Genomic DNA, 26,150 nt, shown 5'->3' with positions numbered 1-26,150 from the left:
CGAGCACTACTCTCATGATGAATGGTGATACCTTGTATCCCCGGATGTCCATCGGTATCGAATTGGCCAAGAAGATGAAATGGGTCAAGATGGGTACGTTGGATAACGGACAGCCGGGTTACGTCTTGGGACCTAACTTGAGAAAAGAATTTCACAAGGAAGTCGTACCCAATGCCACGGACTTGATCGTACCTGCTGATCATGGGGACGAACTATTTTACAAGATCGACTCGCGTGAGTTACATTTGAGTTGTTTCATCAATTGGGTGTTCACGGACCTGGACCGTAGTTACGAAGAGGCGTTTGGTAAGAACCGTCGTTCTTTGTTCGTGCATTCGAATGTGGCGCAGAGTATTGTAGTGGGGGATAAAGTCAAGGATCTGTTGAAACAAGTTCATTACGAGCAGAACGTCGTCGACTTTCAACCGAGACACATCCTATATCTACCGGTGCGATCGTCCGTCTTTGACATTGTTGAGGTTCAAGTAACTGAGGACGACGGACAACCGGTGAACTTTGACTCTGGCGTGACCACGATCACGTTGCATTTCAAGAAAGTATGAGCTTTTACGTCAGCTTACCCAGTCACAGCAGTAAGGGAGAGTTTCCTAAAAACGTGTCGAACCATTTCAAGATCAGGTTGCCTAATCCCATACGCCTGGAGGGACTAGGATGGAAAGTGGGGATGAGTAGCATCACCTTGCCTGATGATCAAGTGACGCTTTTTTCATTGTCGCCAACCGATCCTGACGATAAAAAAGTCACCTTGGCCTCTTACGCGTGGCAACGCCTATTCGGTAGCGGACATAATCTGGGAGCCACCAACTTCGATACGGAGGATCTCAAAGCGGTGTTCCAAAACGTGGATGGAGTTGGATTCATAAAATCCATGATCGCCTATTTCCAGAGACAACGCATCTTCGCGGACAATGGACCCAAATTAGGTTCCAAATATGTCACGTCTGATGGTAAAATAACCTACATCGACTTCAAGTGGGAAGGCGGTGAATTGGTCACACGCAATGCGGATACCTTACGACCCATCACAGACATGCCTGCATTACACTTCAATGTCGACCTGGCTATTAAAATGGGATGGCTCGTTAAGAATGGAAGTACGTACGAACTGGGACCTAACTTGCAGATTGAATTCTTCAAAGATGAAATTCCCGACATTGGCATCATAGGGGACTTACACGATTCGGATGGATTACCTGCTTTTTGGGTGGTCGAAAAAAAATCATCTGGAGAAAGTTTTTTGAAACTCAGCATCTATTGCGATTGGCGTTTTCTGAACCTGAACAAGGCTTTTGAAGCCGTGGTGGGGAGCACTTCGCGTTCACTGTTTGTGTACTCCGACGTGGGAGGAAGTAGCGTGGTGGGGAATCAAGTCACGGATTTACTGAGAGAGGTCAACTTGATTCGAAAAGGTGAAGGTACTCAGTATTTCGAACCTTACCACATTCAATATATTCCCGTGCGCAAAGACGTCCTCGACATTATAGAGGTGCAAGTGGCTGAGACAACTGGTAAACTGGTGAAGTTTGGTAGCGGCAATACGATCGTGACGTTACACTTCAAGAAATCATGATCGGCGGAGCACTAGTACGATTTCAGCCCGATAAAATCAAGCAATCTGGAGACGGATTCGGACCCATCTGGAAAGACGTCAAGAAACGAGGTCCTACCATGCTAAGAGACGTTTTGAGCGAGGCGGCCATGGAGGGGGTGAAAGGTTTAAATGCTGGTGGCAAAGGAAGAAAGCCCAATTGGAGAGGAGGACTCGCAGGGGTCAAGAGAGGAGCGACCAGAGCCGTGAAACGTAAAGCGACGCAAGAGATCCAACGTGCGTTGTCAAAAAGAGTGAGAAAAGACCTCTTTGGAATATGATTCCCATCTACTCGAGGCGCGTGAGACGTATCCCTGTAGGGGTACGTACGTATAAAGGTGGTTCGATCTTACGCGCACGCTCAAAACTTCCAAACTATCGTTGGGTACAGTCCGCACTGAGAAGGAAACGACGTAGACGACGACGACGACGATGACGGACATGGTGGCTCATGCCAGGTCGGCGGGGGTTCGTAACCCTCGCCTGAACATGTTCAGTGTCCCTCCCACGGATCTGAGCATGGCGTCTTGCCGTGTGGTGAGAATCAATCCGTTCAATACGGGCATCAACCCGGTGACGTTTCAAGTCGACCCTCAGGAAGACTTTATCGACTTGAACGAGAGTTTCTTTGAAGTGGAATGGGGCGTCAAGAAAAGTGACGGTTCGAATCTGCTGGCTGCGGATGTCATGGGACTCGCCAACAATATTGCAAACACCCTCTTCAAACAGATCAACGTGAGATTGAATGGGACTCTCATCAGCCCACAGACCGATACTTACCACTACAAAGCCTACCTAGAAGCACTTTTGAACTACGACCGAGACGACGGTGAAACGATCCTGGCACCCAATGGGTGGTACAATTGTCTCGGCGTACCAGACGACGGAGATGCAGATCAATTTACTGCCAATAAGCTAAATCCAGCTCACAATGATTACAAAGCTCTGCCTGAAGATCTCAAGAACTTGGTTGATGCACGAGTCCAGTTCCTAGGTGGAAAGAGAGTGACTCTGAGGTTCAAACCTTACCTGGAAGTGTTTCATCTCAGCAAGTTAATGGTACCCGGCGTGCAGATCCAGATAGACATGTACTTCAATGACCTCGCTCTGTGGACCATCCGATGGGGCGGTGCCACTTCTCTAAGACTGACAGAACCCGACGTGAATGTGAGATTATTCCTGTCTCAAGTGAGAGTGACTCCCTCGGTGTACCGAGAAATCATGTCTAACATGAAAAGTGGAAGAGTGGTCACTTACCCCACGGTAAGAGGAGAAATTCGTACCTACTCTCATCCAAGCGACGATCGTCATTTCGAGTGCAACAATCCTTTCCACAATCAGCTACCTAATCGGTTAGTAGTAGTGATGTTGAAACAAGCTGCCTTCAATGGAACCATCACGGAGAGTCCGTTCAATTTTGGAAGATTCAATATCTCCTCCATCAAACAATTGGTGAGAGGTGAAGAATACCCCTACGAGACCTTGGAGCTCGATCACGATGGGGACGAAAAAGATCAGAGAGGCTACTACAGATTCCTCCAAGCCTCGGGAGCCTTGTGTCGTGGAAAAGGAAACATGGTCCGAAAGGTGGACTGGGGGCACGGCAAGAGAAGCAACCTGTTTGTATTTGACAACACAGCCAACGGATGTTTGGACAGTCCAGTGTTGAACCCCAAGCAGTCAGGCGAGCTGCGTGTGATGATCGATTTTGGAGCTAACCCGGGAGAAAACCTGACCGTCTTGTTATACGCCGAATTCGAGAACTTGCTGGAAGTCAACGAGAACAGAGTGGTCACCTACGACGTGTACCAATGAGAGAAGAAAAATGGAGAAAGTAGCCTTGAATAATTTACAATTGGATCATTTGGCACGAACGAATCCGTCTCTACGCTGTGTCTTTTACGGGACGGTCCCTTGTGATCGACTTCCCAGGACATTGCCTCAAGAAGGACCGACCGCTTACATAGTGAACACGGACACTCACGACAAACCGGGCATGCATTGGATCGCTTTGTGGGCCGACAAGGACAAGTGCGAGATCCTGGACAGTTATGCCCTACCGTTGGATGCGTACGGAACCGTCCAACCTCTCCAAGCGTGGTTGGACCGTCATTTCAAGTACCATATTTACAACGGCAAGAGTTTACAATCTCTGTTCAGTCAGAGTTGCGGCGACTACGCCTTGATGTTCCTGATCGACCGAGTCGAAGGTCGTGACATGAACTCGTTCTTGAGTCGTTTTAAGAAAAACGAGTTTGTAGAGAACGATCGTAAAGTAGGGCAGATGTTGAAACGTTTGATCGTGGACGAGTTGACCTGGCGCAAGATTTGTAAAACCCAGTGTCACCAGGACACGTGTGGTTCATTTAGAGGAGTGCGTCATTTGTTATAAAGTAAGCTGTTCTAAATAAAAGAGGTTCATTTTGAGAAAAAAAAGGATGTTGCGTAGTGAAGTACGATGGTTCCGTCTATTCTTAGAACTGTGTCGAGAAGAGAGTACGAAATTGTCCTCGGACGATCCTCTTCGACAGGTCATGGAACGCATTTTGGATTGCGACAGTTACCGTCGAGTCCGTTTCATACTGGACCGGGAAAAAGATGATTGGCTTCGATACGTCCTGTTCCACCTGAGTATCAGAGCCAGACTTAAAACGAATGCTAGTAGAGATTACAAGTGTTACCCTTATTGGCACGTTCTTCGATACGGCAATAAGTCCTTACGCCATCACTTTGCGAGTGCATAAAATACAAAGCGTCTCGAGACACTAGACCATTTTCGAGATCATGGAACGACGCAAAGCGTTTCAATTTCACACGCCGTCGAGTTTGTTGATAGCAGGTCCGTCCGGCTGCGGCAAGACGGTGTTTACTACCAAACTGCTCTTGGAGAACGGCGACTTGTTCCGAGAACCACCCAAGAGTATTCATTACTGCTACGGTTCGTGGCAAGAGGGTTTCCAAAAGCTCAAGAAGGGCGGGGTCAAGTTTCACGAAGGCATCCCAGACAGCGAACAGTTACCCCGATGGTTTCCTGAAGGGGGTGTGTTGGTACTGGACGATCTGATGGACGAGGGTGGCAACGACAAGCGCGTGTTGGATCTCTTCACCAAACATTCGCATCATCGGAACATCACAGTGATTTACTTGTGCCAGGATCTATTCCCCAACGGAAAATTCGCCAAGACCATTTCAAGAAACGCGCATTACATCGCGGCCTTCAAGAACCCTCGTGATCAGTTGGGGATACGAAATTTACTTCTGCAATCGTTTCCCACGCAATGGCAGGAGGTGTTGGACACGTTTCGAAAGGTCACGGATCGACCTTACGGTTACATGCTATTGGATCTTCATCCAGCCAGTCAGGACGATCAACGCGTCATCAGCCGAGTGTTAAAAGACGAGGGATTCGTACGATGCCATCAGTTTGCATCATGTTGAGGAGCGAGGTCGAGTGGTTTCCGCTATTCATTCACCTGTGTAAAAACAGGCTCAAATACATCATGAATCCCAATGAGCTTGACTACGAACCGATGAGACGGGTCAACGAATGCAAGAGTTACCGACAAGTACGATCCATCATCAACGCATATAATGGGGAAGGTTTCGATTATTTGGTTCATAAACAACGAGAACTCGCCGAGAAGAAGATAGCAAGAGAAAAGAGAGATGAGCTCTATCGACAGTGACGAGTTCAACCTCTCGGCTCTGGACGATTATTCGCCTTTGGGGTCTCCATTTCGAACGAGTACTCCCGTTCCCCCTTCACAACGATCGGAACTGGCGACACCGCCCCTACCCAATGTCTCGCAAGTCGGTGTAGGCACTGCGGGCGCGTCACAGACCAACGTCCCCGCGGGTGTCGGTAGCGCTGTCCCAGGACCCTCGCGCTCCAACGTCACAGTGGGTGTCGGTTCAACACGAATAACAGATGCTACACCATTGGCAAGAGCTACCCGAGGAGGGAAACGTCCTAGACGCGTACCGCGTCAAAACACGCCTACGTCTTCCAGTGATGCGGGTAGTCGCAGAAGAAGTAGCGCCAGTGGGAGCGGTGGTAGAGGTAGAGGCAGAGGTAGAGGCAGAGGCAGAGGTGGAGGAGGCGGAGGTGGTGGTTCAAGTAGTAGCGGTGACGACTCCACGCCTCCTTCTCGAGGGGGTCGAAGAAGAAGGCGAGGAGACCGTACTCTCAACCAAGCAGAGATGCAGCAACAACTGGAAGAGATTTTGCAGCAACAACAACAAACGGCCGCAGGTCGCCGCATTGCTGGTATCACGACCACCAACACGATCACGACCACCTATAAAAACGGACAACGTCCTACCGTGACACGCAATTCTACCAGTGTACGTAACTGAGAACAACCATGAGAAGAGGTAGAAATAAAAGGAGAAAGCAGTGGGGTGGTGCTATTACAAGTGCCCTGTCCACGTTAGCACCTGTCAGTAAAGGTGCTGCCTTGGCATTGGCTAAAGCATTGGGTAAACGTGCAGCGAGAACAGGAATCTGAGTTGGAAGGGCCGCAGCCCTTGGGGCAGTCAGTGCCGGTGCAAGTCAAGGGGTACGACGCCTGTGGAGACGTAAGAAAAAACGACGCCCTCGACGATGAAAAAAAGTATACGCACTTCAGTCTGTTTATTGGATGAACCTTTCACCACCGTGGTGGAGTTGGACTCGCTGAAACGTTTGGACGGATTGTATGCGTTCTATCACAAGTATTGGTGGTGTCGAAGACAGATGTTTGATCATCACAAATTGTGTAACGCCATTCTCAATGGACTATCCTTACTGTGTGTGGCCGCGAGTATCGTCTTGGGATCCGTGTGGAAAGACGGGTACGCAGCGATTGGATTGACGGCTTTCGCCACCTTACTGAAAGGATGGAACGATTTCAAGAAGTATTCGTTCAAGATGGACATGTCCAAGTTCGCATACACGACCTACGAAAAGACGCTGACCGAACTGAGGAACTACGCGATGGTCGGTGTGGATGAATTGGATGGGTTTTTGACCAAGATGCAAACGTTGGACGATGTGGTGACGGATTTCACACCTCCCACGTTCGACCGATACGTTCTAGACTACGACACACGATTTCATCACGTGCCGCTATAAAAGTGACACGTGATAGACTCTTGTACCTCATAACATCATGTACGTAGGACGTAGAAGAACGCTGAAAAGGAGGAGTAATAAGATGATGGGTAAGAAGATGATGATGATGAGGGGTAAGAAGATGAAGATGACGCGTAAGAGACAGAAGGGTGGTATTTTTCCCTTAGCAGCTCTCATACCCGCTCTGATAGCAGGAGGTAAAGCGGTGGCCTTGGGTGCCGCGTCAGGAGCGGCAGGTTACGGTGCCAAGAAAGCACTCGAAGCCGCTACGCGAAGACGATAAAAAGAGGTTGTACAATCCACCAGGACTCACACGATGGAGCGGTTACGACGACAACGTCGTTTCTTGACGGACATCCTGAAAGAAGCCAATCGAAAAAAACGTCAACGGATGTTGCAATACGCCGACAAAGATCAGATCAACGCCATCAGCGAGATGGTTTTCAATTTGCTGAAAAAGAGGATACCCGTCGACGCAATGACTTATGGTAAACTGAAAAGACATAAAAAGGTTTTGCGCGAAGTGGGTAGACGCAAAAACTCCCTGAAGCGTCCAAGAGAGCGTCTCTTGAGTCAAAACGGTGCGGGGTTCTGGAGCGGATTACGCGGTTGTTTCAAAGCATGTTGTGTACGGTGAAAGGACGTAGTGAAGACGGTTACCCTTTGGAAGGGATCGACGTCGTACCCAATTTTCCACCGAGAGAAGACGAGTCCCATACCATTCCTAAGCTCGTGCAGCTGTTGCAAGATGCCAATCGACGCGAAGCCCGATGGAAAGACTCGTCCGAGTACTGGGGTAGAAAGTACCACGCCCTGTATCAAGAGTACATGGCTTTAAAATTCGATGACTTTTGCCAAACCTGTCAAACGAAACGAGATACCACGCCGCCTGGTGGGTGCATCGAGTTATGCAGTGAGTGCGGTAAAGGCAAGCAAACCGTTCAAAGTCTCAAACTCGAGTTGGAAAAGAAAGACGAATCCATACGGTACTGGCAAGACTGTTACGAGACGGCCTTGAGAGAATTGTCCGAGTTTCCTGATACGTCCCTGAGTCAGAAGGTATGAACGAAGTCATGATGGTACCCGTTCAAGATTTCAATCGATTGCAAGATTATTACAAGGGTCAGATTACAGAGAATGCCTTGTTGGACAAAGCGGGTCGTTTGGCAGCCGAACAACATATCATCTTGAAAGACAAGCGTATTCCTGACAGCATGGCCGTCAAGATGGCCAAACCCATCGCCTCCGAAGAAAGTAAACTGGTGAAACGTATACGGACGGGTAAAAGCGGTCCTATCTCGTACCAAGGAACGACACAACCCGAAGGCATGGTAGACACCCCCGTCGAAAATCTGTTGAAACAGATCCTCAAGGGAGCCAACAAAGAACAAGCACCCCCCGTGATCATCAAACAAGAACCCCTTGACACGACAGGTCTTAAAAAGGAGCTGAAAACGCCCAAACCTACCATTCAATCCAAACCCAGCAAGAGGCCGACCAAGAGTTTAAAAGGGAGTGTGAAAAAAGCAGCCCTTTCTGCAGGAAGAAAGCAGTTACTGAGTTCGCTCGGTATTGAAGACGACGACGACGGTGGTTACAGTCCCAAAGGCAAGGCAAAGAAGTACAAGAAGGCCAAGAAGACAGAGGCCGAAAAGTTACGAGAAGGGTGGGAAGATTGGGACGCCCCGATAAGACGTAGACTGAGATATGACTCGGATTAAGAAGAAAAAAGCACCCCCTATGAGAAGAACACGACGCCGCCAACGAGGGTACGGGATCGACATCCAAAAATGGTTGGCCAAGACTGGGATCGAGTTTCATTGGCCCGGTTATCAGTACATGGGACCTGGTACCAAACTGAAGAAACGTCTAGCACGAGGAGACCCCGGGATCAATCGTCTGGACCGACTGGCCAAACAACACGACATTGACTATTCCAGGGCCAAGAACTTACAGGACAAATGGAAAGCCGACACCAAGATGATCAAAGCCATTGACAAATTACCCGGACGTAAAACCATGACAGAACGCGTTGTTAAGAAAATCATGCAAGCCAAGAAACGTTTGAAATTGTAAACTTTAATTGTAAAGAAAGTTACACTCTTTGTTGTTGTCCTCATTAAAGAAAAGTTACACTCTTTGTTGTTGTTGTTTTTTCAAGACTCACACGCCATACCATCGTGGTACAGACTATCAGATACATGTGAGGTCACAAACAGTCGTTCGATACTTATTTGACCCCCTAACGCGGTCGAAGATATGAATAACAATCTAAACCTAAGTCTGGGTATGAAATTGTACACTCTATAAGGGGTGTTGAAATAAAACATGCGATACACTTCCATGCGTATGTGATCGAACGCAATCGTGTTGAATGGTATGAACACGGTGCCGTGAATGTACAGGGAGCTTCGCCCCTCTGAGTTCAACACAAAGTTCTCCAACTCGCGATAGTAATGGAACCACACCGTGACCGGAATTGGAAATCGCAAGTGATTCCACGAACGCGTCAATGAATTGTGCGTCTCAAAGGGTCTTCCCGTGTCTCTGAAATGCAAAAGGTCATCCAGAATTCTTTGACGTTGTGCATACACTATAAAAAGAAAAAAACATAGTCAGTTCCATAGTCCGTCCTCGTTGTAAATAGATGGTCCTCCAGGAAAGGGTAATACGCAGAGATGCTGAATCACAATATTACTTAGTCCTTCCATGCGTCTAAAGAAGAGTCTGAACCTTAGAATTCGAATCAAGTTAAACGTCGAGTAAGGAGTGTTAAATATGAATAGACGGTACAAAACATTCCTGATCTCTCGTGTCGGTTCTACTGGGAGACGCACGCATCCGTGCACGTACATGATTTCATTCGTAAACAGAGTCACGAAATTTTCCAACATGACATAATAACGTTGCCAAATGTAGGGGTCAACGCCATACGGCAATTCATCCCACATATACGACCCCTCGTGATGACAGCGTCTAGGTCTATCCTGACCACGATATCGAGTCAACTCTTGCATAAATCTAACTAAGCCATTCGCACCTGACGGTAACACGAACGGATCGATATCATCATCCTCGAGTTCCTCATCGGTTTCCAGCACGATCTCAGTCGGATTATCGTCGATCACACGTCGACAGTTGCCACATGTTCGCACTTGTCTTCCCATCTCCTGGTAGCAACGTCGGTGCATGAAGACATGGCAGCATGGAGTGCACTGACATTGCGTCAAGGAACCGATGTCGATATCTCTCTGACAAATGAAGCAAACTTGTTGAATAAGCGCTTCTTCGGGTGCCAGACCTCGAAGTCGACGACTGCGTCTAGGTTCAACCGACATGACAAAAAAACTGAAATGCGTTGACCACGCTTTTAAACAAGTCATCCACCTATCGCAGCTCAAGTAGAAGTCACGTGGTCTGAGTAGACCCAGGGGATAGGGGGGTATCCCCCAACCACGCCCCCCGGTCTGAGACTGGACACTATCCTACCGTACATATAAAACGAGCGGACTGACCCGTTCACGGCACTCTGAGTGTCTTCACTTGTATTGAGCGCTGAATCATGACTGAGATCACTGACGAGGAGATGAACCAACACATGGATCAACATGAAGAAGCAGTGAGTATCTAAAAAATGGATAATATAACGTGCACCCTATGTGATAAAGTTATCCTTAGAACCGAAACCTGCGCTCGTACCAAGTGCTGTCGTTACTACACGCATTACGATTGCTACGTCCATGCACTAGACGATCAGTTGGTGAACAAGGGAGTGCTCAAAGAAAAGTTGTACTGCCAGATCTGTCACACGCCTTGTTATCTAAGTACGGTCGTAGCTTCCCTAGATAACTGAGACTCATTCATCTTTTCATAGAGTTACTGGGATTGGCTACCTCCTGAAATACAGGCATACATCATTCACCTCAGAGAGGTCCAGTATCTCTTAGATATACGCAATCGTGAAATGTGGAAAGCCCTGCGCAACGAGATACATGCCTTCGCAAATGTACGCGCAGCCTGGGGGCTAGGTCCAATCAAAGTCAAGCTAGAGACATGTCTGCTAAAGCATTGTCCCAAAGGAAAAGTTCCAGGAATGAAAAATAAACACATGGTCGTGTACGGATTCTACACACACGAACACAACACAACACAATGCAAATACGAAGTATTTCTAGGGTACGGACTTAATAATGCCTATTACAGAATCTGTGATGTTAAAAGACTTTTACAATTGTAGAGTCGCTGGGATATGCTTCCTCCAGAACTACAATTTTTTTATTACAGAGTCACTGGGATAAGCTACCAGAAGAACTAAAGTGTTACGTGATTGACTTAGCAACCTGGCAGTGCATACGCGATCGAAGGAACAATAAACAACTGAGTCTACTTCTCAGAATAATCTTAGATTATGGCGAACTGAAACGACAATGGGGTTACGGACACATAGAAATACGCAGGAGGAAATGTCATCTAAGTGTTTGTAGAGTGTTGTACGGGCATAGCCCTTATCACGTGGCTTACTATGGTCATTATGTTAACATTCATCAAGAGAAAAAGAGACTCTATTTAGGAGCTAGCATTAGAAACGCATTAAATCATGTATCTAATAAAAAATCGAAGTTAGACACTTATATGCTCATGTATCATAATTGGTTACCGTAAAATAAAAAAGCGATGTTGGTGACAATTTTGTCTCATTCATGTATTCACAGAACAGACGGACCCACGACGAAGCCTTCCCCTTCGACGACGACGATGATTGGATCTTTGATCCAGCTCTCGAACCAGTGATGATCCAAACAGGAGGTGGTGCAAGACCACCCCTAGAATTCGAATTGAGACCCGTAGGTGCACGACGTAACTGGCGAAACGTACTCAACAAACAACGATTCGAAGCCACGCTCAAACAAAATAGAGACTTGACTCACAGGGACAATATAGGTCAAGAATTGACTCGCGCCCTTCAACGATCCATCGAGCAACAAATCGCTCAGGATCCTACACTGACACCCAACTCCACGGTCCATTTCACCATGCAGTCCCGTGCCTTCACGCACGCCTTTCAGTCCACCACCTTCACTGTGCGAGAATTTGAAGAAGGGAGTGAAAGACTAGACACTTATCTCCAGTCTCTCGCGGCAAAACTCAACTCCAACGAAGAATTCACCCCAGACGACACGTTTACCATGGAAACCACTTTCATACGTACCCCAGGTTGTGGCAGCGGGAACGAAAAACGATACAAACCGAGTTGCGCCGCCGTGCGGGGAATCGTCAAACGGTCGCGCGTGACCATCCAAAACAAAGACACTCTCTGCTGTGCACGAGCCATCGTCACCATGAAAGCCTGGGTAGACGCGAACGAGAATTCGCGTGACCAAGATTACCACAATCTCAAACAGGGTTATCCTGTCCAAGAGCGATTGGCAAAAGACCTCCACCGTCGAGCCAACGTTCCCAAAGGACCTTGCGGCATTCACGAACTGCAAAAGTTTCAGGCCGCGTTACCTGGCTACCAGCTCAAAGCCATGTCCATCGACCCACCCCACATGATCATCTACGCGGGACCCAAACCCTCGACCAAGATCATTCGTCTCGTCAAAGAAGACAGTCACTACGACGGATGCAATTCGTTCAAGGGATTCCTAGGCAAATCCTACTTCTGCGACGAATGCAATCAAGGCTACGATCACGACGACTTCGAACATCATACCTGCCTCGGTCAATGGTGTCCCGCCTGCAAACGAAAGGACTGTCCCGATTTCATCGAGAAAAAACGACCCCTAGCACGCGGCAAGTTTCCCGAACCCACCTCGATCTGCAGATTGTGTCACAGACAATTCTTCGGTGAGCAATGCTACAACGACCACTTGCAACGACGTAGCTTGAACATCCCATCCATATGCGACACTTACAAAAAGTGTCCAGACTGTTGCCACGTCTACGAACTAAAAGATAGGAACAGGCGAGGAGGTGACCGTATTTCACCCGATCACAAATGCAGATGGGGCGAATGCAGCATCTGCGAAAAACAAGTCCATCTCGAAACGCACTGTTGTTACATCCAACGCATACACGAAGCCGAAGACGAGCCCAAAAAGAAACGCGTCCCACGCGACAAAGTCAACGGTCGACCCTTCGAAGAACCCAATCCAGACGATCCAAACATGAACGTCTGGGTAGACAGAGATCCGCCCCTTCAAGTGTACTGCGACTACGAAGCCATCACAGACGCTGAAGGGAATCAGACACCCATTCTACTCTGCTTAGAAGATGACGAAAATGAGATATGCTACTCATTCTACGGACCCAACTGCACCGCAGACATGTTCGACCAACTCGAATCCCTTGCCGTTGACGTGGACGGAGACGATAGGGACGTCATAGTCCTCTTTCACAATTTCAAAGGCTACGACGGGATGTTCATCCTACAACACTGTTACGCCACCCATCGAGAAGTCACGAACCAAATCACCGTAGGCACCAAGATTCTGTCCCTAAAATCAGACAGACTGACTTTCAAAGATTCCCTGTGCTTCCTACCGTTCCCGCTAGCCAACTTTCCTGCCACCTTCGGAATCCAAGAACTGTGCAAGGGATTCTTCCCTCATAAATTCAACACCCTAGAAAACCAAGCGTACGAAGGACCCATGCCACCGAGAGACATGTACGATCCCGACGGCATGTCTGCCAAAAAGAAAGCTGAGTTCGAGCAGTGGTACCAAGAGAAAGTCAATGACAACTACCATTTCGTACTACGGCAAGAAATGGAAGCCTACTGCGAGTCGGACGTCAAACTCCTCAAAGCGGGCTGTCAAAAGTTCAGACAAGAATTCAAACAAAAAGCCGACTTTGACCCCATGGAGAAATGCGTCACCATCGCATCCGCCTGCAACCGATTCTGGCGCAAGAAACTCGTCCCGCCCAACACCATCGCATCCAGACCCCCGCGAGGATGGCACGGCGCCCGATCCAATCAGTCCGTCGAAGCCCTGAAATGGCTAGCTTGGCAAGAACACTCGTTGCAACGCACGGGTCAAGGTGATCGTATCCTCACGGTACGAAACGGCGGCGAAGTACGACTAGCCAATCAGCTCGGGGACGGATGCGATCAGACCACTCGAACCGTCTACGAATTCCACGGATGTCTATGGCACGGGTGTACTCGCTGTTTCCCGACCCATCGAGACCGATATACCATCTGTCACGCAGATCGCACCATGCAGGAAGTCTACGAGGCCACACTCCGCAAACACGACCTTCTCAGTCGTCAAGGCTATCAGCTCTGCGTCAAGTGGGAATGCGACTGGAACCTAGAAGTCAAAACCGACCCTGATCTGCGTCGGTTCCTAGACACGTTCGAAATCGTCAAACCGCTCGAGCCACGAGAAGCCTTCTTCGGAGGGCGCACGAACGCCATCAAACTACATCACGTGACCGACGTGACCCAAGGAGAACAAATCAAGTACGTTGACGTGACGTCGCTTTACCCATGGGTCAACAAGGAAGGCGAATACCCCATAGGACACCCACAAATCATCGTCAACCCACAAGATCAAGACATCCATCACTACTTCGGCATGGCCAAAGTGGACATACGACCTCCTCACGGACTATACCATCCCGTTCTACCTTTTCGACACAGAGGTAAACTCACTTTCCCACTCTGCCGCTCGTGCGTGGAACACGAAATGTCCAAACCCCTCTTAGAGAAATCACATCGCTGCCCTCACACGGCCGAGCAACGTACGCTACGAGGGACCTGGTGCACACCCGAAATCCAGAAAGCCGTTGCCATGGGATACACGCTCAACAAGATACACGAAGTCCACCATTTCCCACCCGAACAACGGCGAAAGGGACTCTTTGCCGATTACGTGAACACCTGGCTAAAAATTAAACAGGAATCCGCTGGCTACCCGAACTGGTGTCACACACCGGAAGACAAGACACGGTACGTGCAACAATACCGCCAGAAAGAAGGCATCGCTCTCGATCCAGCCATGATCCAGAAAAATCCAGGACGCAAAGCCACAGCCAAACTCATGCTCAACTCCTTCTGGGGCAAGTTCGGCGAAAACCTACACAAACCCACTACCGAAGTCGTCTACAGCGCAGCACAACTCTTCGCACTCGTTTCCAATCCCCTCAATGACATACGACAAGTCAGAATCGCCAACGACGAAGCCCTAGAAGTTGTCTACACCGAACTCAAAGACAATCAACCCGATAACGGACGAATCAACATCTTCGTCGCCGCTTTCACCACCTGCTGGGCTAGACTCAAATTATACAGCTACCTGGAACTGTTAAAGCAACAAGTTCTCTACTTTGACACAGATTCCGTCATCTACTCGCACAAACCAGGTCAAGCTGATGTACCGCTAGGCGATTACCTCGGAGAGATGACCAACGAACTCGACGACAACGATTTCATCACAGATTTTACAACCGCTGGACCCAAGAATTACGGGTACAAAACCCACCAAGGCAAAGTATGCTGCAAAGTACGAGGCTTCTCACTCAATGTGCGAGGATCACGCCAACTCAACTATGACGTCATGCGACAAAATCTACTCGACGAACTCGAACAACCTCTCGAGGACGGTGAACGACGCAACATCCATGTCGTCAACCCCAACTTCTTCTACAGAAACCCAGCCACCAAACATCTCAAAGTCATCACACGGACTAAACGATACGGACTCGTCTTCGACAAACGCGTCGTAGACACGAACACTTTCATGTCGTTTCCGTACGAATACTCAACCATGTAATTTAAATGTGTCAATAAAATTTTTGAAATTCACTTCCTGTTTCTCGTCTTCTCTGCGCATGCGTGAACTGTGTGACGTCACGGGCGCCATGTTTTCATACCAAAGGCGCCATCTTGTTTATGCAAATCGAAAATACTGCCCTCTGATTAGTCGAGAGCATTTTTTAATGATATGCATCGCCTCCTGATTGGTTACCGCCCCTATAAGCGACGTATACTACTCGTCAAAAATAAGACAGAGCCGAGGGTAAATGAAGGTTATTTTATTTACTTATTTATTTACTCCACACTCTGTATTCCATGATCTATTCTACAGACTGCAACAGCAGGTGCTTAAATTTGAGCTGTTAATTGAGAGCATTGTTACCTTCCTTCAATTGTTTGGAGTCCTGAATAAATCTTTTCAGGTCTTTATTCTCCTGAATCACCTATACAAAACTAGTAGGATTGATTGTTTACATATTCCCTTCTTGAACATTCTATCACAGGTCTATCAAAACCTAACTATTGACTGAGTTTTAGGCTGGCGTCAATCATGATTATGACAATAACCAACCAACCTTGAAAAAAGAACGAATTCTACCAATTACAGCCCACAGATGTGACCTTTTGAATTTCTGTTTCCTGACAGGTCTGCTAAGATGATCGACTGAGACCAGGCATAAAACCATCGAGTTCGCCTGTAACTGAAAGGCGCAGTAGTTAACAATGCTAGGTGAAAGATAGTGGAATTCAGAGCTACCTCATTTACGTTATTCACCCTGTGCCTTAAGATAGAGAAGATATTAGCACTGTCGCCTCTATGTTAATCTTTTACAAAATCTGACAGTCACCATTTACCTAGTTGATAATCTTTTTAAGCCAAGCAGCAATATAATGTTTTGCATTTAAAACATAAAAGAAGAAATGTAACTCGCAAACTTACAGCGAATAACTGGTTGTCCTTGACTTCCAGCTGTCTTTGTAATCGTTTGACGACAAGCTCTAACTCCTCTTTTTGTACTCTCTTTATTGCCACGTCTTTTTCCATTTTCTCTGAAACAAAAGAAATAAAAATTATGCAATATGCCGACGACACCACGGTCTTCCTAACGTTCAGGATTGAACGCAGTTACAAAAACTGCAAAATTTACTGTAATTTGCAAGACTACAACAAAAGCTTCGAAATTTAGTCAGTGGGTTGCAAGAAGACTCCTCCGAAGTGACAAAAATTGCAAAAATTAGAAAATTTACGAAAACTGCGAACTTAACTTTATTTTGCAAGACCATCGACAAAATCAACAATATTTATTCATTGGGTTGCAAGGAAGGCCTCACCCAAGTTACAAAAATTGTCAAAATTACGAAATTTTCGAAAACTGCAAAATTTACTGTATTTTGCAAGACCTACAACAAAATCTACGATATTTATTCACTGGGTTGCAAGGAAAGCCCCTCCAAAGTTACGAAAATTGCGAAAACTACAAAATTGACGAAAACGACGAAAATGTACTGTAATTCGAAGGACCATTGACAGAATCTACGAAATTTATTGAAAGGATTGCAAGGAAGGCTTCTGCAAAGTGACAAGAATTGCAAAAATTACAAAATTTACGAAAACTGCGAAATTTACTGAAATTCGCGAGACCACCGACAAACTCTATGAAATTTATTCAAAGGGTTGCAACGAAGGCCCGTTTAAAGTTACGAGAATTGCGAAAATTACAAAACTTACAATAACTGCAAAATTTACGATAATTCGGCTGTCCATCCACGAAATGCACAAAAGTCTTTGAAAGGGTTACATGGAAGTCCCCAATAAAAATTACCCAAAATGCGACATTTATGATAATTTGCAAAAGCATGGACTAAATCATGCATGCAAACAGAAAGCGAATGTTTACCCACCTGATGATATATGGTGCGTCAAAAATAAGACAGAGCCGAGGGTAAATGAAGGTTATTTTATTTACTTATTTATTTACTCCACACTCTGTATTCCATGATCTATTCTACAGACTGCAACAGCAGGTGCTTAAATTTGAGCTGTTAATTGAGAGCATTGTTACCTTCCTTCAATTGTTTGGAGTGCTGTATAAATCTTTTCAGTTCTTCATACTCCTGAATCACCTATACAAAAATAGTAGGATTGATTGTTTACATATTCCCTTCTTGAACATTCTATCACAGGTCTATCAAAACCTAACTATTGACTGAGTTTTAGGCTGGCGTCAATCATGATTATGACAATAACCAACCAACCTTGAAAAAAGAACGAATTCTACCAATTACAGCCCACAGATGTGACCTTTTGAATTTCTGTTTCCTGACAGGTCTGCTAAGATGATCGACTGAGACCAGGCATAAAACCATCGAGTTCGCCTGTAACTGAAAGGCGCAGTAGTTAACAATGCTAGGTGAAAGATAGTGGAATTCAGAGCTACCTCATTTACGTTATTCACCCTGTGCCTTAAGATAGAGAAGATATTAGCACTGTCGCCTCTATGTTAATCTTTTACAAAATCTGACAGTCACCATTTACCTAGTTGATAATCTTTTTAAGCCAAGCAGCAATATAATGTTTTGCATTTAAAACATAAAAGAAGAAATGTAACTCGCAAACTTACAGCGAATAACTGGTTGTCCTTGACTTCCAGCTGTCTTTGTAATCGTTTGACGACAAGCTCTAACTCCTCTTTTTGTACTCTCTTTATTGCCACGTCTTTTTCCATTTTCTCTGAAACAAAAGAAATAAAAATTATGCAATATGCCGACGACACCACGGTCTTCCTAACGTTCAGGATTGAACGCAGTTACAAAAACTGCAAAATTTACTGTAATTTGCAAGACTACAACAAAAGCTTCGAAATTTAGTCAGTGGGTTGCAAGAAGACTCCTCCGAAGTGACAAAAATTGCAAAAATTAGAAAATTTACGAAAACTGCGAACTTAACTTTATTTTGCAAGACCATCGACAAAATCAACAATATTTATTCATTGGGTTGCAAGGAAGGCCTCACCCAAGTTACAAAAATTGTCAAAATTACGAAATTTTCGAAAACTGCAAAATTTACTGTATTTTGCAAGACCTACAACAAAATCTACGATATTTATTCACTGGGTTGCAAGGAAAGCCCCTCCAAAGTTACGAAAATTGCGAAAACTACAAAATTGACGAAAACGACGAAAATGTACTGTAATTCGAAGGACCATTGACAGAATCTACGAAATTTATTGAAAGGATTGCAAGGAAGGCTTCTGCAAAGTGACAAGAATTGCAAAAATTACAAAATTTACGAAAACTGCGAAATTTACTGAAATTCGCGAGACCACCGACAAACTCTATGAAATTTATTCAAAGGGTTGCAACGAAGGCCCGTTTAAAGTTACGAGAATTGCGAAAATTACAAAACTTACAATAACTGCAAAATTTACGATAATTCGGCTGTCCATCCACGAAATGCACAAAAGTCTTTGAAAGGGTTACATGGAAGTCCCCAACGCAATTTATGAAAATTACGAATTTTACGAAATTTCTTAAAACTGGAAAATTTACGATAATTCGCCAGCTGATCGATGGAACCTCAAAATTCATTAAAGGGTTTCAGGAAAGTCTTTAACAACATTTGCCAAAACTACGAATTTTATGAAATTTATGAAAACTGCGATATTTACGAGATTTTGGTAGCCCATTAGCGAAAGCTACGAAAATTATTCAAAGGGTCACATGAAAGTCCCCAATAAAAATTACCCAAAATGCGACATTTATGATACTTTGCAAAAGCATGGACTAAATCATGCATGCAAACAGAAAGCGAATGTTTACCCACCTGATGATATATGGTGCGTCAAAAATAAGACAGAGCCGAGGGTAAATGAAGGTTATTTTATTTACTTATTTATTTACTCCACACTCTGTATTCCATGATCTATTCTACAGACTGCAACAGCAGGTGCTTAAATTTGAGCTGTTAATTGAGAGCATTGTTACCTTCCTTCAATTGTTTGGAGTCCTGAATAAATCTTTTCAGGTCTTTATTCTCCTGAATCACCTATACAAAAATAGTAGGATTGATTGTTTACATATTCCCTTCTTGAACATTCTATCACAGGTCTATCAAAACCTAACTATTGACTGAGTTTTAGGCTGGCGTCAATCATGATTATGACAATAACCAACCAACCTTGAAAAAAGAACGAATTCTACCAATTACAGCCCACAGATGTGACCTTTTGAATTTCTGTTTCCTGACAGGTCTGCTAAGATGATCGACTGAGACCAGGCATAAAACCATCGAGTTCGCCTGTAACTGAAAGGCGCAGTAGTTAACAATGCTAGGTGAAAGATAGTGGAATTCAGAGCTACCTCATTTACGTTATTCACCCTGTGCCTTAAGATAGAGAAGATATTAGCACTGTCGCCTCTATGTTAATCTTTTACAAAATCTGACAGTCACCATTTACCTAGTTGATAATCTTTTTAAGCCAAGCAGCAATATAATGTTTTGCATTTAAAACATAAAAGAAGAAATGTAACTCGCAAACTTACAGCGAATAACTGGTTGTCCTTGACTTCCAGCTGTCTTTGTAATCGTTTGACGACAAGCTCTAACTCCTCTTTTTGTACTCTCTTTATTGCCACGTCTTTTTCCATTTTCTCTGAAACAAAAGAAATAAAAATTATGCAATATGCCGACGACACCACGGTCTTCCTAACGTTCAGGATTGAACGCAGTTACAAAAACTGCAAAATTTACTGTAATTTGCAAGACTACAACAAAAGCTTCGAAATTTAGTCAGTGGGTTGCAAGAAGACTCCTCCGAAGTGACAAAAATTGCAAAAATTAGAAAATTTACGAAAACTGCGAACTTAACTTTATTTTGCAAGACCATCGACAAAATCAACAATATTTATTCATTGGGTTGCAAGGAAGGCCTCACCCAAGTTACAAAAATTGTCAAAATTACGAAATTTTCGAAAACTGCAAAATTTACTGTATTTTGCAAGACCTACAACAAAATCTACGATATTTATTCACTGGGTTGCAAGGAAAGCCCCTCCAAAGTTACGAAAATTGCGAAAACTACAAAATTGACGAAAACGACGAAAATGTACTGTAATTCGAAGGACCATTGACAGAATCTACGAAATTTATTGAAAGGATTGCAAGGAAGGCTTCTGCAAAGTGACAAGAATTGCAAAAATTACAAAATTTACGAAAACTGCGAAATTTACTGAAATTCGCGAGACCACCGACAAACTCTATGAAATTTATTCAAAGGGTTGCAACGAAGGCCCGTTTAAAGTTACGAGAATTGCGAAAATTACAAAACTTACAATAACTGCAAAATTTACGATAATTCGGCTGTCCATCCACGAAATGCACAAAAGGCTTTGAAAGGGTTACATGGAAGTCCCCAACGCAATTTATGAAAATTACGAATTTTACGAAATTTCTTAAAACTGGAAAATTTACGATAATTCGCCAGCTGATCGATGGAACCTCAAAATTCATTAAAGGGTTTCAGGAAAGTCTTTAACAACATTTGCCAAAACTACGAATTTTATGAAATTTATGAAAACTGCGATATTTACGAGATTTTGGTAGCCCATTAGCGAAAGCTACGAAAATTATTCAAAGGGTCACATGAAAGTCCCCAATAAAAATTACCCAAAATGCGACATTTATGATACTTTGCAAAAGCATGGACTAAATCATGCATGCAAACAGAAAGCGAATGTTTACCCACCTGATGATATATGGTGCGTCAAAAATAAGACAGAGCCGAGGGTAAATGAAGGTTATTTTATTTACTTATTTATTTACTCCACACTCTGTATTCCATGATCTATTCTACAGACTGCAACAGCAGGTGCTTAAATTTGAGCTGTTAATTGAGAGCATTGTTACCTTCCTTCAGTTGTTTGGAGTGCTGTATAAATCTTTTCAGTTCTTCATACTCCTGAATCACCTATACAAAAATAGTAGGATTGATTGTTTACATATTCCCTTCTTGAACATTCTATCACAGGTCTATCAAAACCTAACTATTGACTGAGTTTTAGGCTGGCGTCAATCATGATTATGACAATAACCAACCAACCTTGAAAAAAGAACGAATTCTACCAATTACAGCCCACAGATGTGACCTTTTGAATTTCTGTTTCCTGACAGGTCTGCTAAGATGATCGACTGAGACCAGGCATAAAACCATCGAGTTCGCCTGTAACTGAAAGGCGCAGTAGTTAACAATGCTAGGTGAAAGATAGTGGAATTCAGAGCTACCTCATTTACGTTATTCACCCTGTGCCTTAAGATAGAGAAGATATTAGCACCGTCGCCTCTATGTTAATCTTTTACAAAATCTGACAGTCACCATTTACCTAGTTGATAATCTTTTTAAGCCAAGCAGCAATATAATGTTTTGCATTTAAAACATAAAAGAAGAAATGTAACTCGCAAACTTACAGCGAATAACTGGTTGTCCTTGACTTCCAGCTGTTTTTGTAATCGTTTGACGACAAGCTCTAACTCCTCTTTTTGTACTCTCTTTATTGCCACGTCTTTTTCCATTTTCTCTGAAACAAAAGAAATAAAAATTATGCAATATGCCGACGACACCACGGTCTTCCTAACGTTCAGGATTGAACGCAGTTACAAAAACTGCAAAATTTACTGTAATTTGCAAGACTACAACAAAAGCTTCGAAATTTAGTCAGTGGGTTGCAAGAAGACTCCTCCGAAGTGACAAAAATTGCAAAAATTAGAAAATTTACGAAAACTGCGAACTTAACTTTATTTTGCAAGACCATCGACAAAATCAACAATATTTATTCATTGGGTTGCAAGGAAGGCCTCACCCAAGTTACAAAAATTGTCAAAATTACGAAATTTTCGAAAACTGCAAAATTTACTGTATTTTGCAAGACCAACAACAAAATCTACGATATTTATTCACTGGGTTGCAAGGAAAGCCCCTCCAAAGTTACGAAAATTGCGAAAATTACAAAATTGACGAAAACGAGGAAAATGTACTGTAATTCGCAAGACCATTGACAGAATCTACGAAATTTATTGAAAGGATTGCAAGGAAGGCTTCTGCAAAGTGACAAGAATTGCAAAAATTACAAAATTTACGAAAACTGCGAAATTTACTGAAATTCGCGAGACCACCGACAAACTCTATGAAATTTATTCAAAGGGTTGCAACGAAGGCCCGTTTAAAGTTACGACAATTGCGAAAATTACAAAACTTACAATAACTGCAAAATTTACGATAATTCGGCTGTCCATCCACGAAATGCACAAAAGTCTTTGAAAGGGTTACATGGAAGTCCCCAACGCAATTTATGAAAATTACGAATTTTACGAAATTTCTTAAAACTGGAAAATTTACGATAATTCGCCAGCTGATCGATGGAACCTCAAAATTCATTAAAGGGTTTCAGGAAAGTCTTTAACAACATTTGCCAAAACTACGAATTTTATGAAATTTATGAAAACTGCAATATTTACGAGATTTTGGTAGCCCATTAGCGAAAGCTACGAAAATTATTCAAAGGGTCACATGAAAGTCCCTAATAAAAATTACCCAAAATGCGACATTTATGATAATTTGCAAAAGCATGGACTAAATCATGCATGCAAACAGAAAGCGAATGTTTACCCACCTGATGATATATGGTGCGTCAAAAATAAGACAGAGCCGAGGGTAAATGAAGGTTATTTTATTTACTTATTTATTTACTCCACACTCTGTATTCCATGATCTATTCTACAGACTGCAACAGCAGGTGCTTAAATTTGAGCTGTTAATTGAGAGCATTGTTACCTTCCTTCAATTGTTTGGAGTCCTGAATAAATCTTTTCAGTTCTTCATACTCCTGAATCACCTATACAAAAATAGTAGGATTGATTGTTTACATATTCCCTTCTTGAACATTCTATCACAGGTCTATCAAAACCTAACTATTGACTGAGTTTTAGGCTGGCGTCAATCATGATTATGACAATAACCAACCAACCTTGAAAAAAGAACGAATTCTACCAATTACAGCCCACAGATGTGACCTTTTGAATTTCTGTTTCCTGACAGGTCTGCTAAGATGATCGACTGAGACCAGGCATAAAACCATCGAGTTCGCCTGTAACTGAAAGGCGCAGTAGTTAACAATGCTAGTTGAAAGATAGTGGAATTCAGAGCTACCTCATTTACGTTATTCACCCTGTGCCTTAAGATAGAGAAGATATTAGCACCGTCGCCTCTATGTTAATCTTTTACAAAATCTGACAGTCACCATTTACCTAGTTGATAATCTTTTTAAGCCAAGCAGCAATATAATGTTTTGCATTTAAAACATAAAAGAAGAAATGTAACTCGCAAACTTACAGCGAATAACTGGTTGTCCTTGACTTCCAGCTGTTTTTGTAATCGTTTGACGACAAGCTCTAACTCCTCTTTTTGTACTCTCTTTATTGCCACGTCTTTTTCCATTTTCTCTGAAACAAAAGAAATAAAAATTATGCAATATGCCGACGACACCACGGTCTTCCTAACGTTCAGGATTGAACGCAGTTACAAAAACTGCAAAATTTACTGTAATTTGCAAGACTACAACAAAAGCTTCGAAATTTAGTCAGTGGGTTGCAAGAAGACTCCTCCGAAGTGACAAAAATTGCAAAAATTAGAAAATTTACGAAAACTGCGAACTTAACTTTATTTTGCAAGACCATCGACAAAATCAACAATATTTATTCATTGGGTTGCAAGGAAGGCCTCACCCAAGTTACAAAAATTGTCAAAATTACGAAATTTTCGAAAACTGCAAAATTTACTGTATTTTGCAAGACCAACAACAAAATCTACGATATTTATTCACTGGGTTGCAAGGAAAGCCCCTCCAAAGTTACGAAAATTGCGAAAATTACAAAATTGACGAAAACGAGGAAAATGTACTGTAATTCGCAAGACCATTGACAGAATCTACGAAATTTATTGAAAGGATTGCAAGGAAGGCTTCTGCAAAGTGACAAGAATTGCAAAAATTACAAAATTTACGAAAACTGCGAAATTTACTGAAATTCGCGAGACCACCGACAAACTCTATGAAATTTATTCAAAGGGTTGCAACGAAGGCCCGTTTAAAGTTACGACAATTGCGAAAATTACAAAATTTACAATAACTGCAAAATTTACGATAATTCGGCTGTCCATCCACGAAATGCACAAAAGTCTTTGAAAGGGTTACATGGAAGTCCCCAACGCAATTTATGAAAATTACGAATTTTACGAAATTTCTTAAAACTGGAAAATTTAAGATAATTCGCCAGCTGATCGATGGAACCTCAAAATTCATTAAAGGGTTTCAGGAAAGTCTTTAACAACATTTGCCAAAACTACGAATTTTATGAAATTTATGAAAACTGCGATATTTACGAGATTTTGGTAGCCCATTAGCGAAAGCTACGGAAATTATTCAAAGGGTCACATGAAAGTCCCCAATAAAAATTACCCAAAATGCAACATTTATGATAATTTGCAAAAGCATGGACTAAATCATGCATGCAAACAGAAAGCGAATGTTTACCCACCTGATGATATATGGTGCGTCAAAAATAAGACAGAGCCGAGGGTAAATGAAGGTTATTTTATTTACTTATTTATTTACTCCACACTCTGTATTCCATGATCTATTCTACAGACTGCAACAGCAGGTGCTTAAATTTGAGCTGTTAATTGAGAGCATTGTTACCTTCCTTCAATTGTTTGGAGTCCTGAATAAATCTTTTCAGGTCTTTATTCTCCTGAATCACCTATACAAAAATAGTAGGATTGATTGTTTACATATTCCCTTCTTGAACATTCTATCACAGGTCTATCAAAACCTAACTATTGACTGAGTTTTAGGCTGGCGTCAATCATGATTATGACAATAACCAACCAACCTTGCAAAAAGAACGAATTCTACCAATTACAGCCCACAGATGTGACCTTTTGAATTTCTGTTTCCTGACAGGTCTGCTAAGATGATCGACTGAGACCAGGCATAAAACCATCGAGTTCGCTTGTAACTGAAAGGCGCAGTAGTTAACAATGCTAGGTGAAAGATAGTGGAATTCAGAGCTACCTCATTTACGTTATTCACCCTGTGCCTTAAGATAGAGAAGATATTAGCATCGTCGCCTCTATGTTAATCTTTTACAAAATCTGACAGTCACCATTTACCTAGTTGATAATCTTTTTAAGCCAAGCAGCAATATAATGTTTTGCATTTAAAACATAAAAGAAGAAATGTAACTCGCAAACTTACAGCGAATAACTGGTTGTCCTTGACTTCCAGCTGTTTTTGTAATCGTTTGACGACAAGCTCTAACTCCTCTTTTTGTACTCTCTTTATTGCCACGTCTTTTTCCATTTTCTCTGAAACAAAAGAAATAAAAATTATGCAATATGCCGACGACACCACGGTCTTCCTAACGTTCAGGATTGAACGCAGTTACAAAAACTGCAAAATTTACTGTAATTTGCAAGACTACAACAAAAGCTTCGAAATTTAGTCAGTGGGTTGCAAGAAGACTCCTCCGAAGTGACAAAAATTGCAAAAATTAGAAAATTTACGAAAACTGCGAACTTAACTTTATTTTGCAAGACCATCGACAAAATCAACAATAT

The 26,150-nt window shown here is 43.4% G+C and overlaps 1 protein-coding gene across 1 annotated transcript; it reads left to right on the top strand.

Moving 5' to 3' along the window:
• Positions 1-2,024: 2,024 nt before the first annotated feature.
• On the top strand, positions 2,025-3,435 carry LOC149104194 (uncharacterized protein F54H12.2-like). The gene has a single exon (XM_089298896.1). The coding sequence runs from the start codon at positions 2,042-2,044 to the stop codon at positions 3,422-3,424; it is 1,383 nt and encodes a 460-aa protein (XP_089155022.1). The 5' UTR covers positions 2,025-2,041; the 3' UTR covers positions 3,425-3,435.
• The last annotated feature ends 22,715 nt before the right edge of the window (positions 3,436-26,150 follow it).

The sequence above is a fragment of the Orbicella faveolata genome, unplaced genomic scaffold (assembly GCF_042242905.1).
Source record: "Orbicella faveolata isolate gen_17 unplaced genomic scaffold, um_ofav_v1 contig_34, whole genome shotgun sequence".
NCBI lineage: Eukaryota > Metazoa > Cnidaria > Anthozoa > Scleractinia > Merulinidae > Orbicella > Orbicella faveolata.
The sequence above is the reverse complement of the archived record's forward strand: the minus strand, read 5'-3'. Positions and strand labels throughout refer to the sequence as shown.

Excerpts from the sequence above, each read along its gene's own strand:
- LOC149104194 (XM_089298896.1), top strand. The coding sequence starts at position 2,042 with ATGACGGACATGGTGGCTCATGCCAGGTCGGCGGGGGTTCGTAACCCT.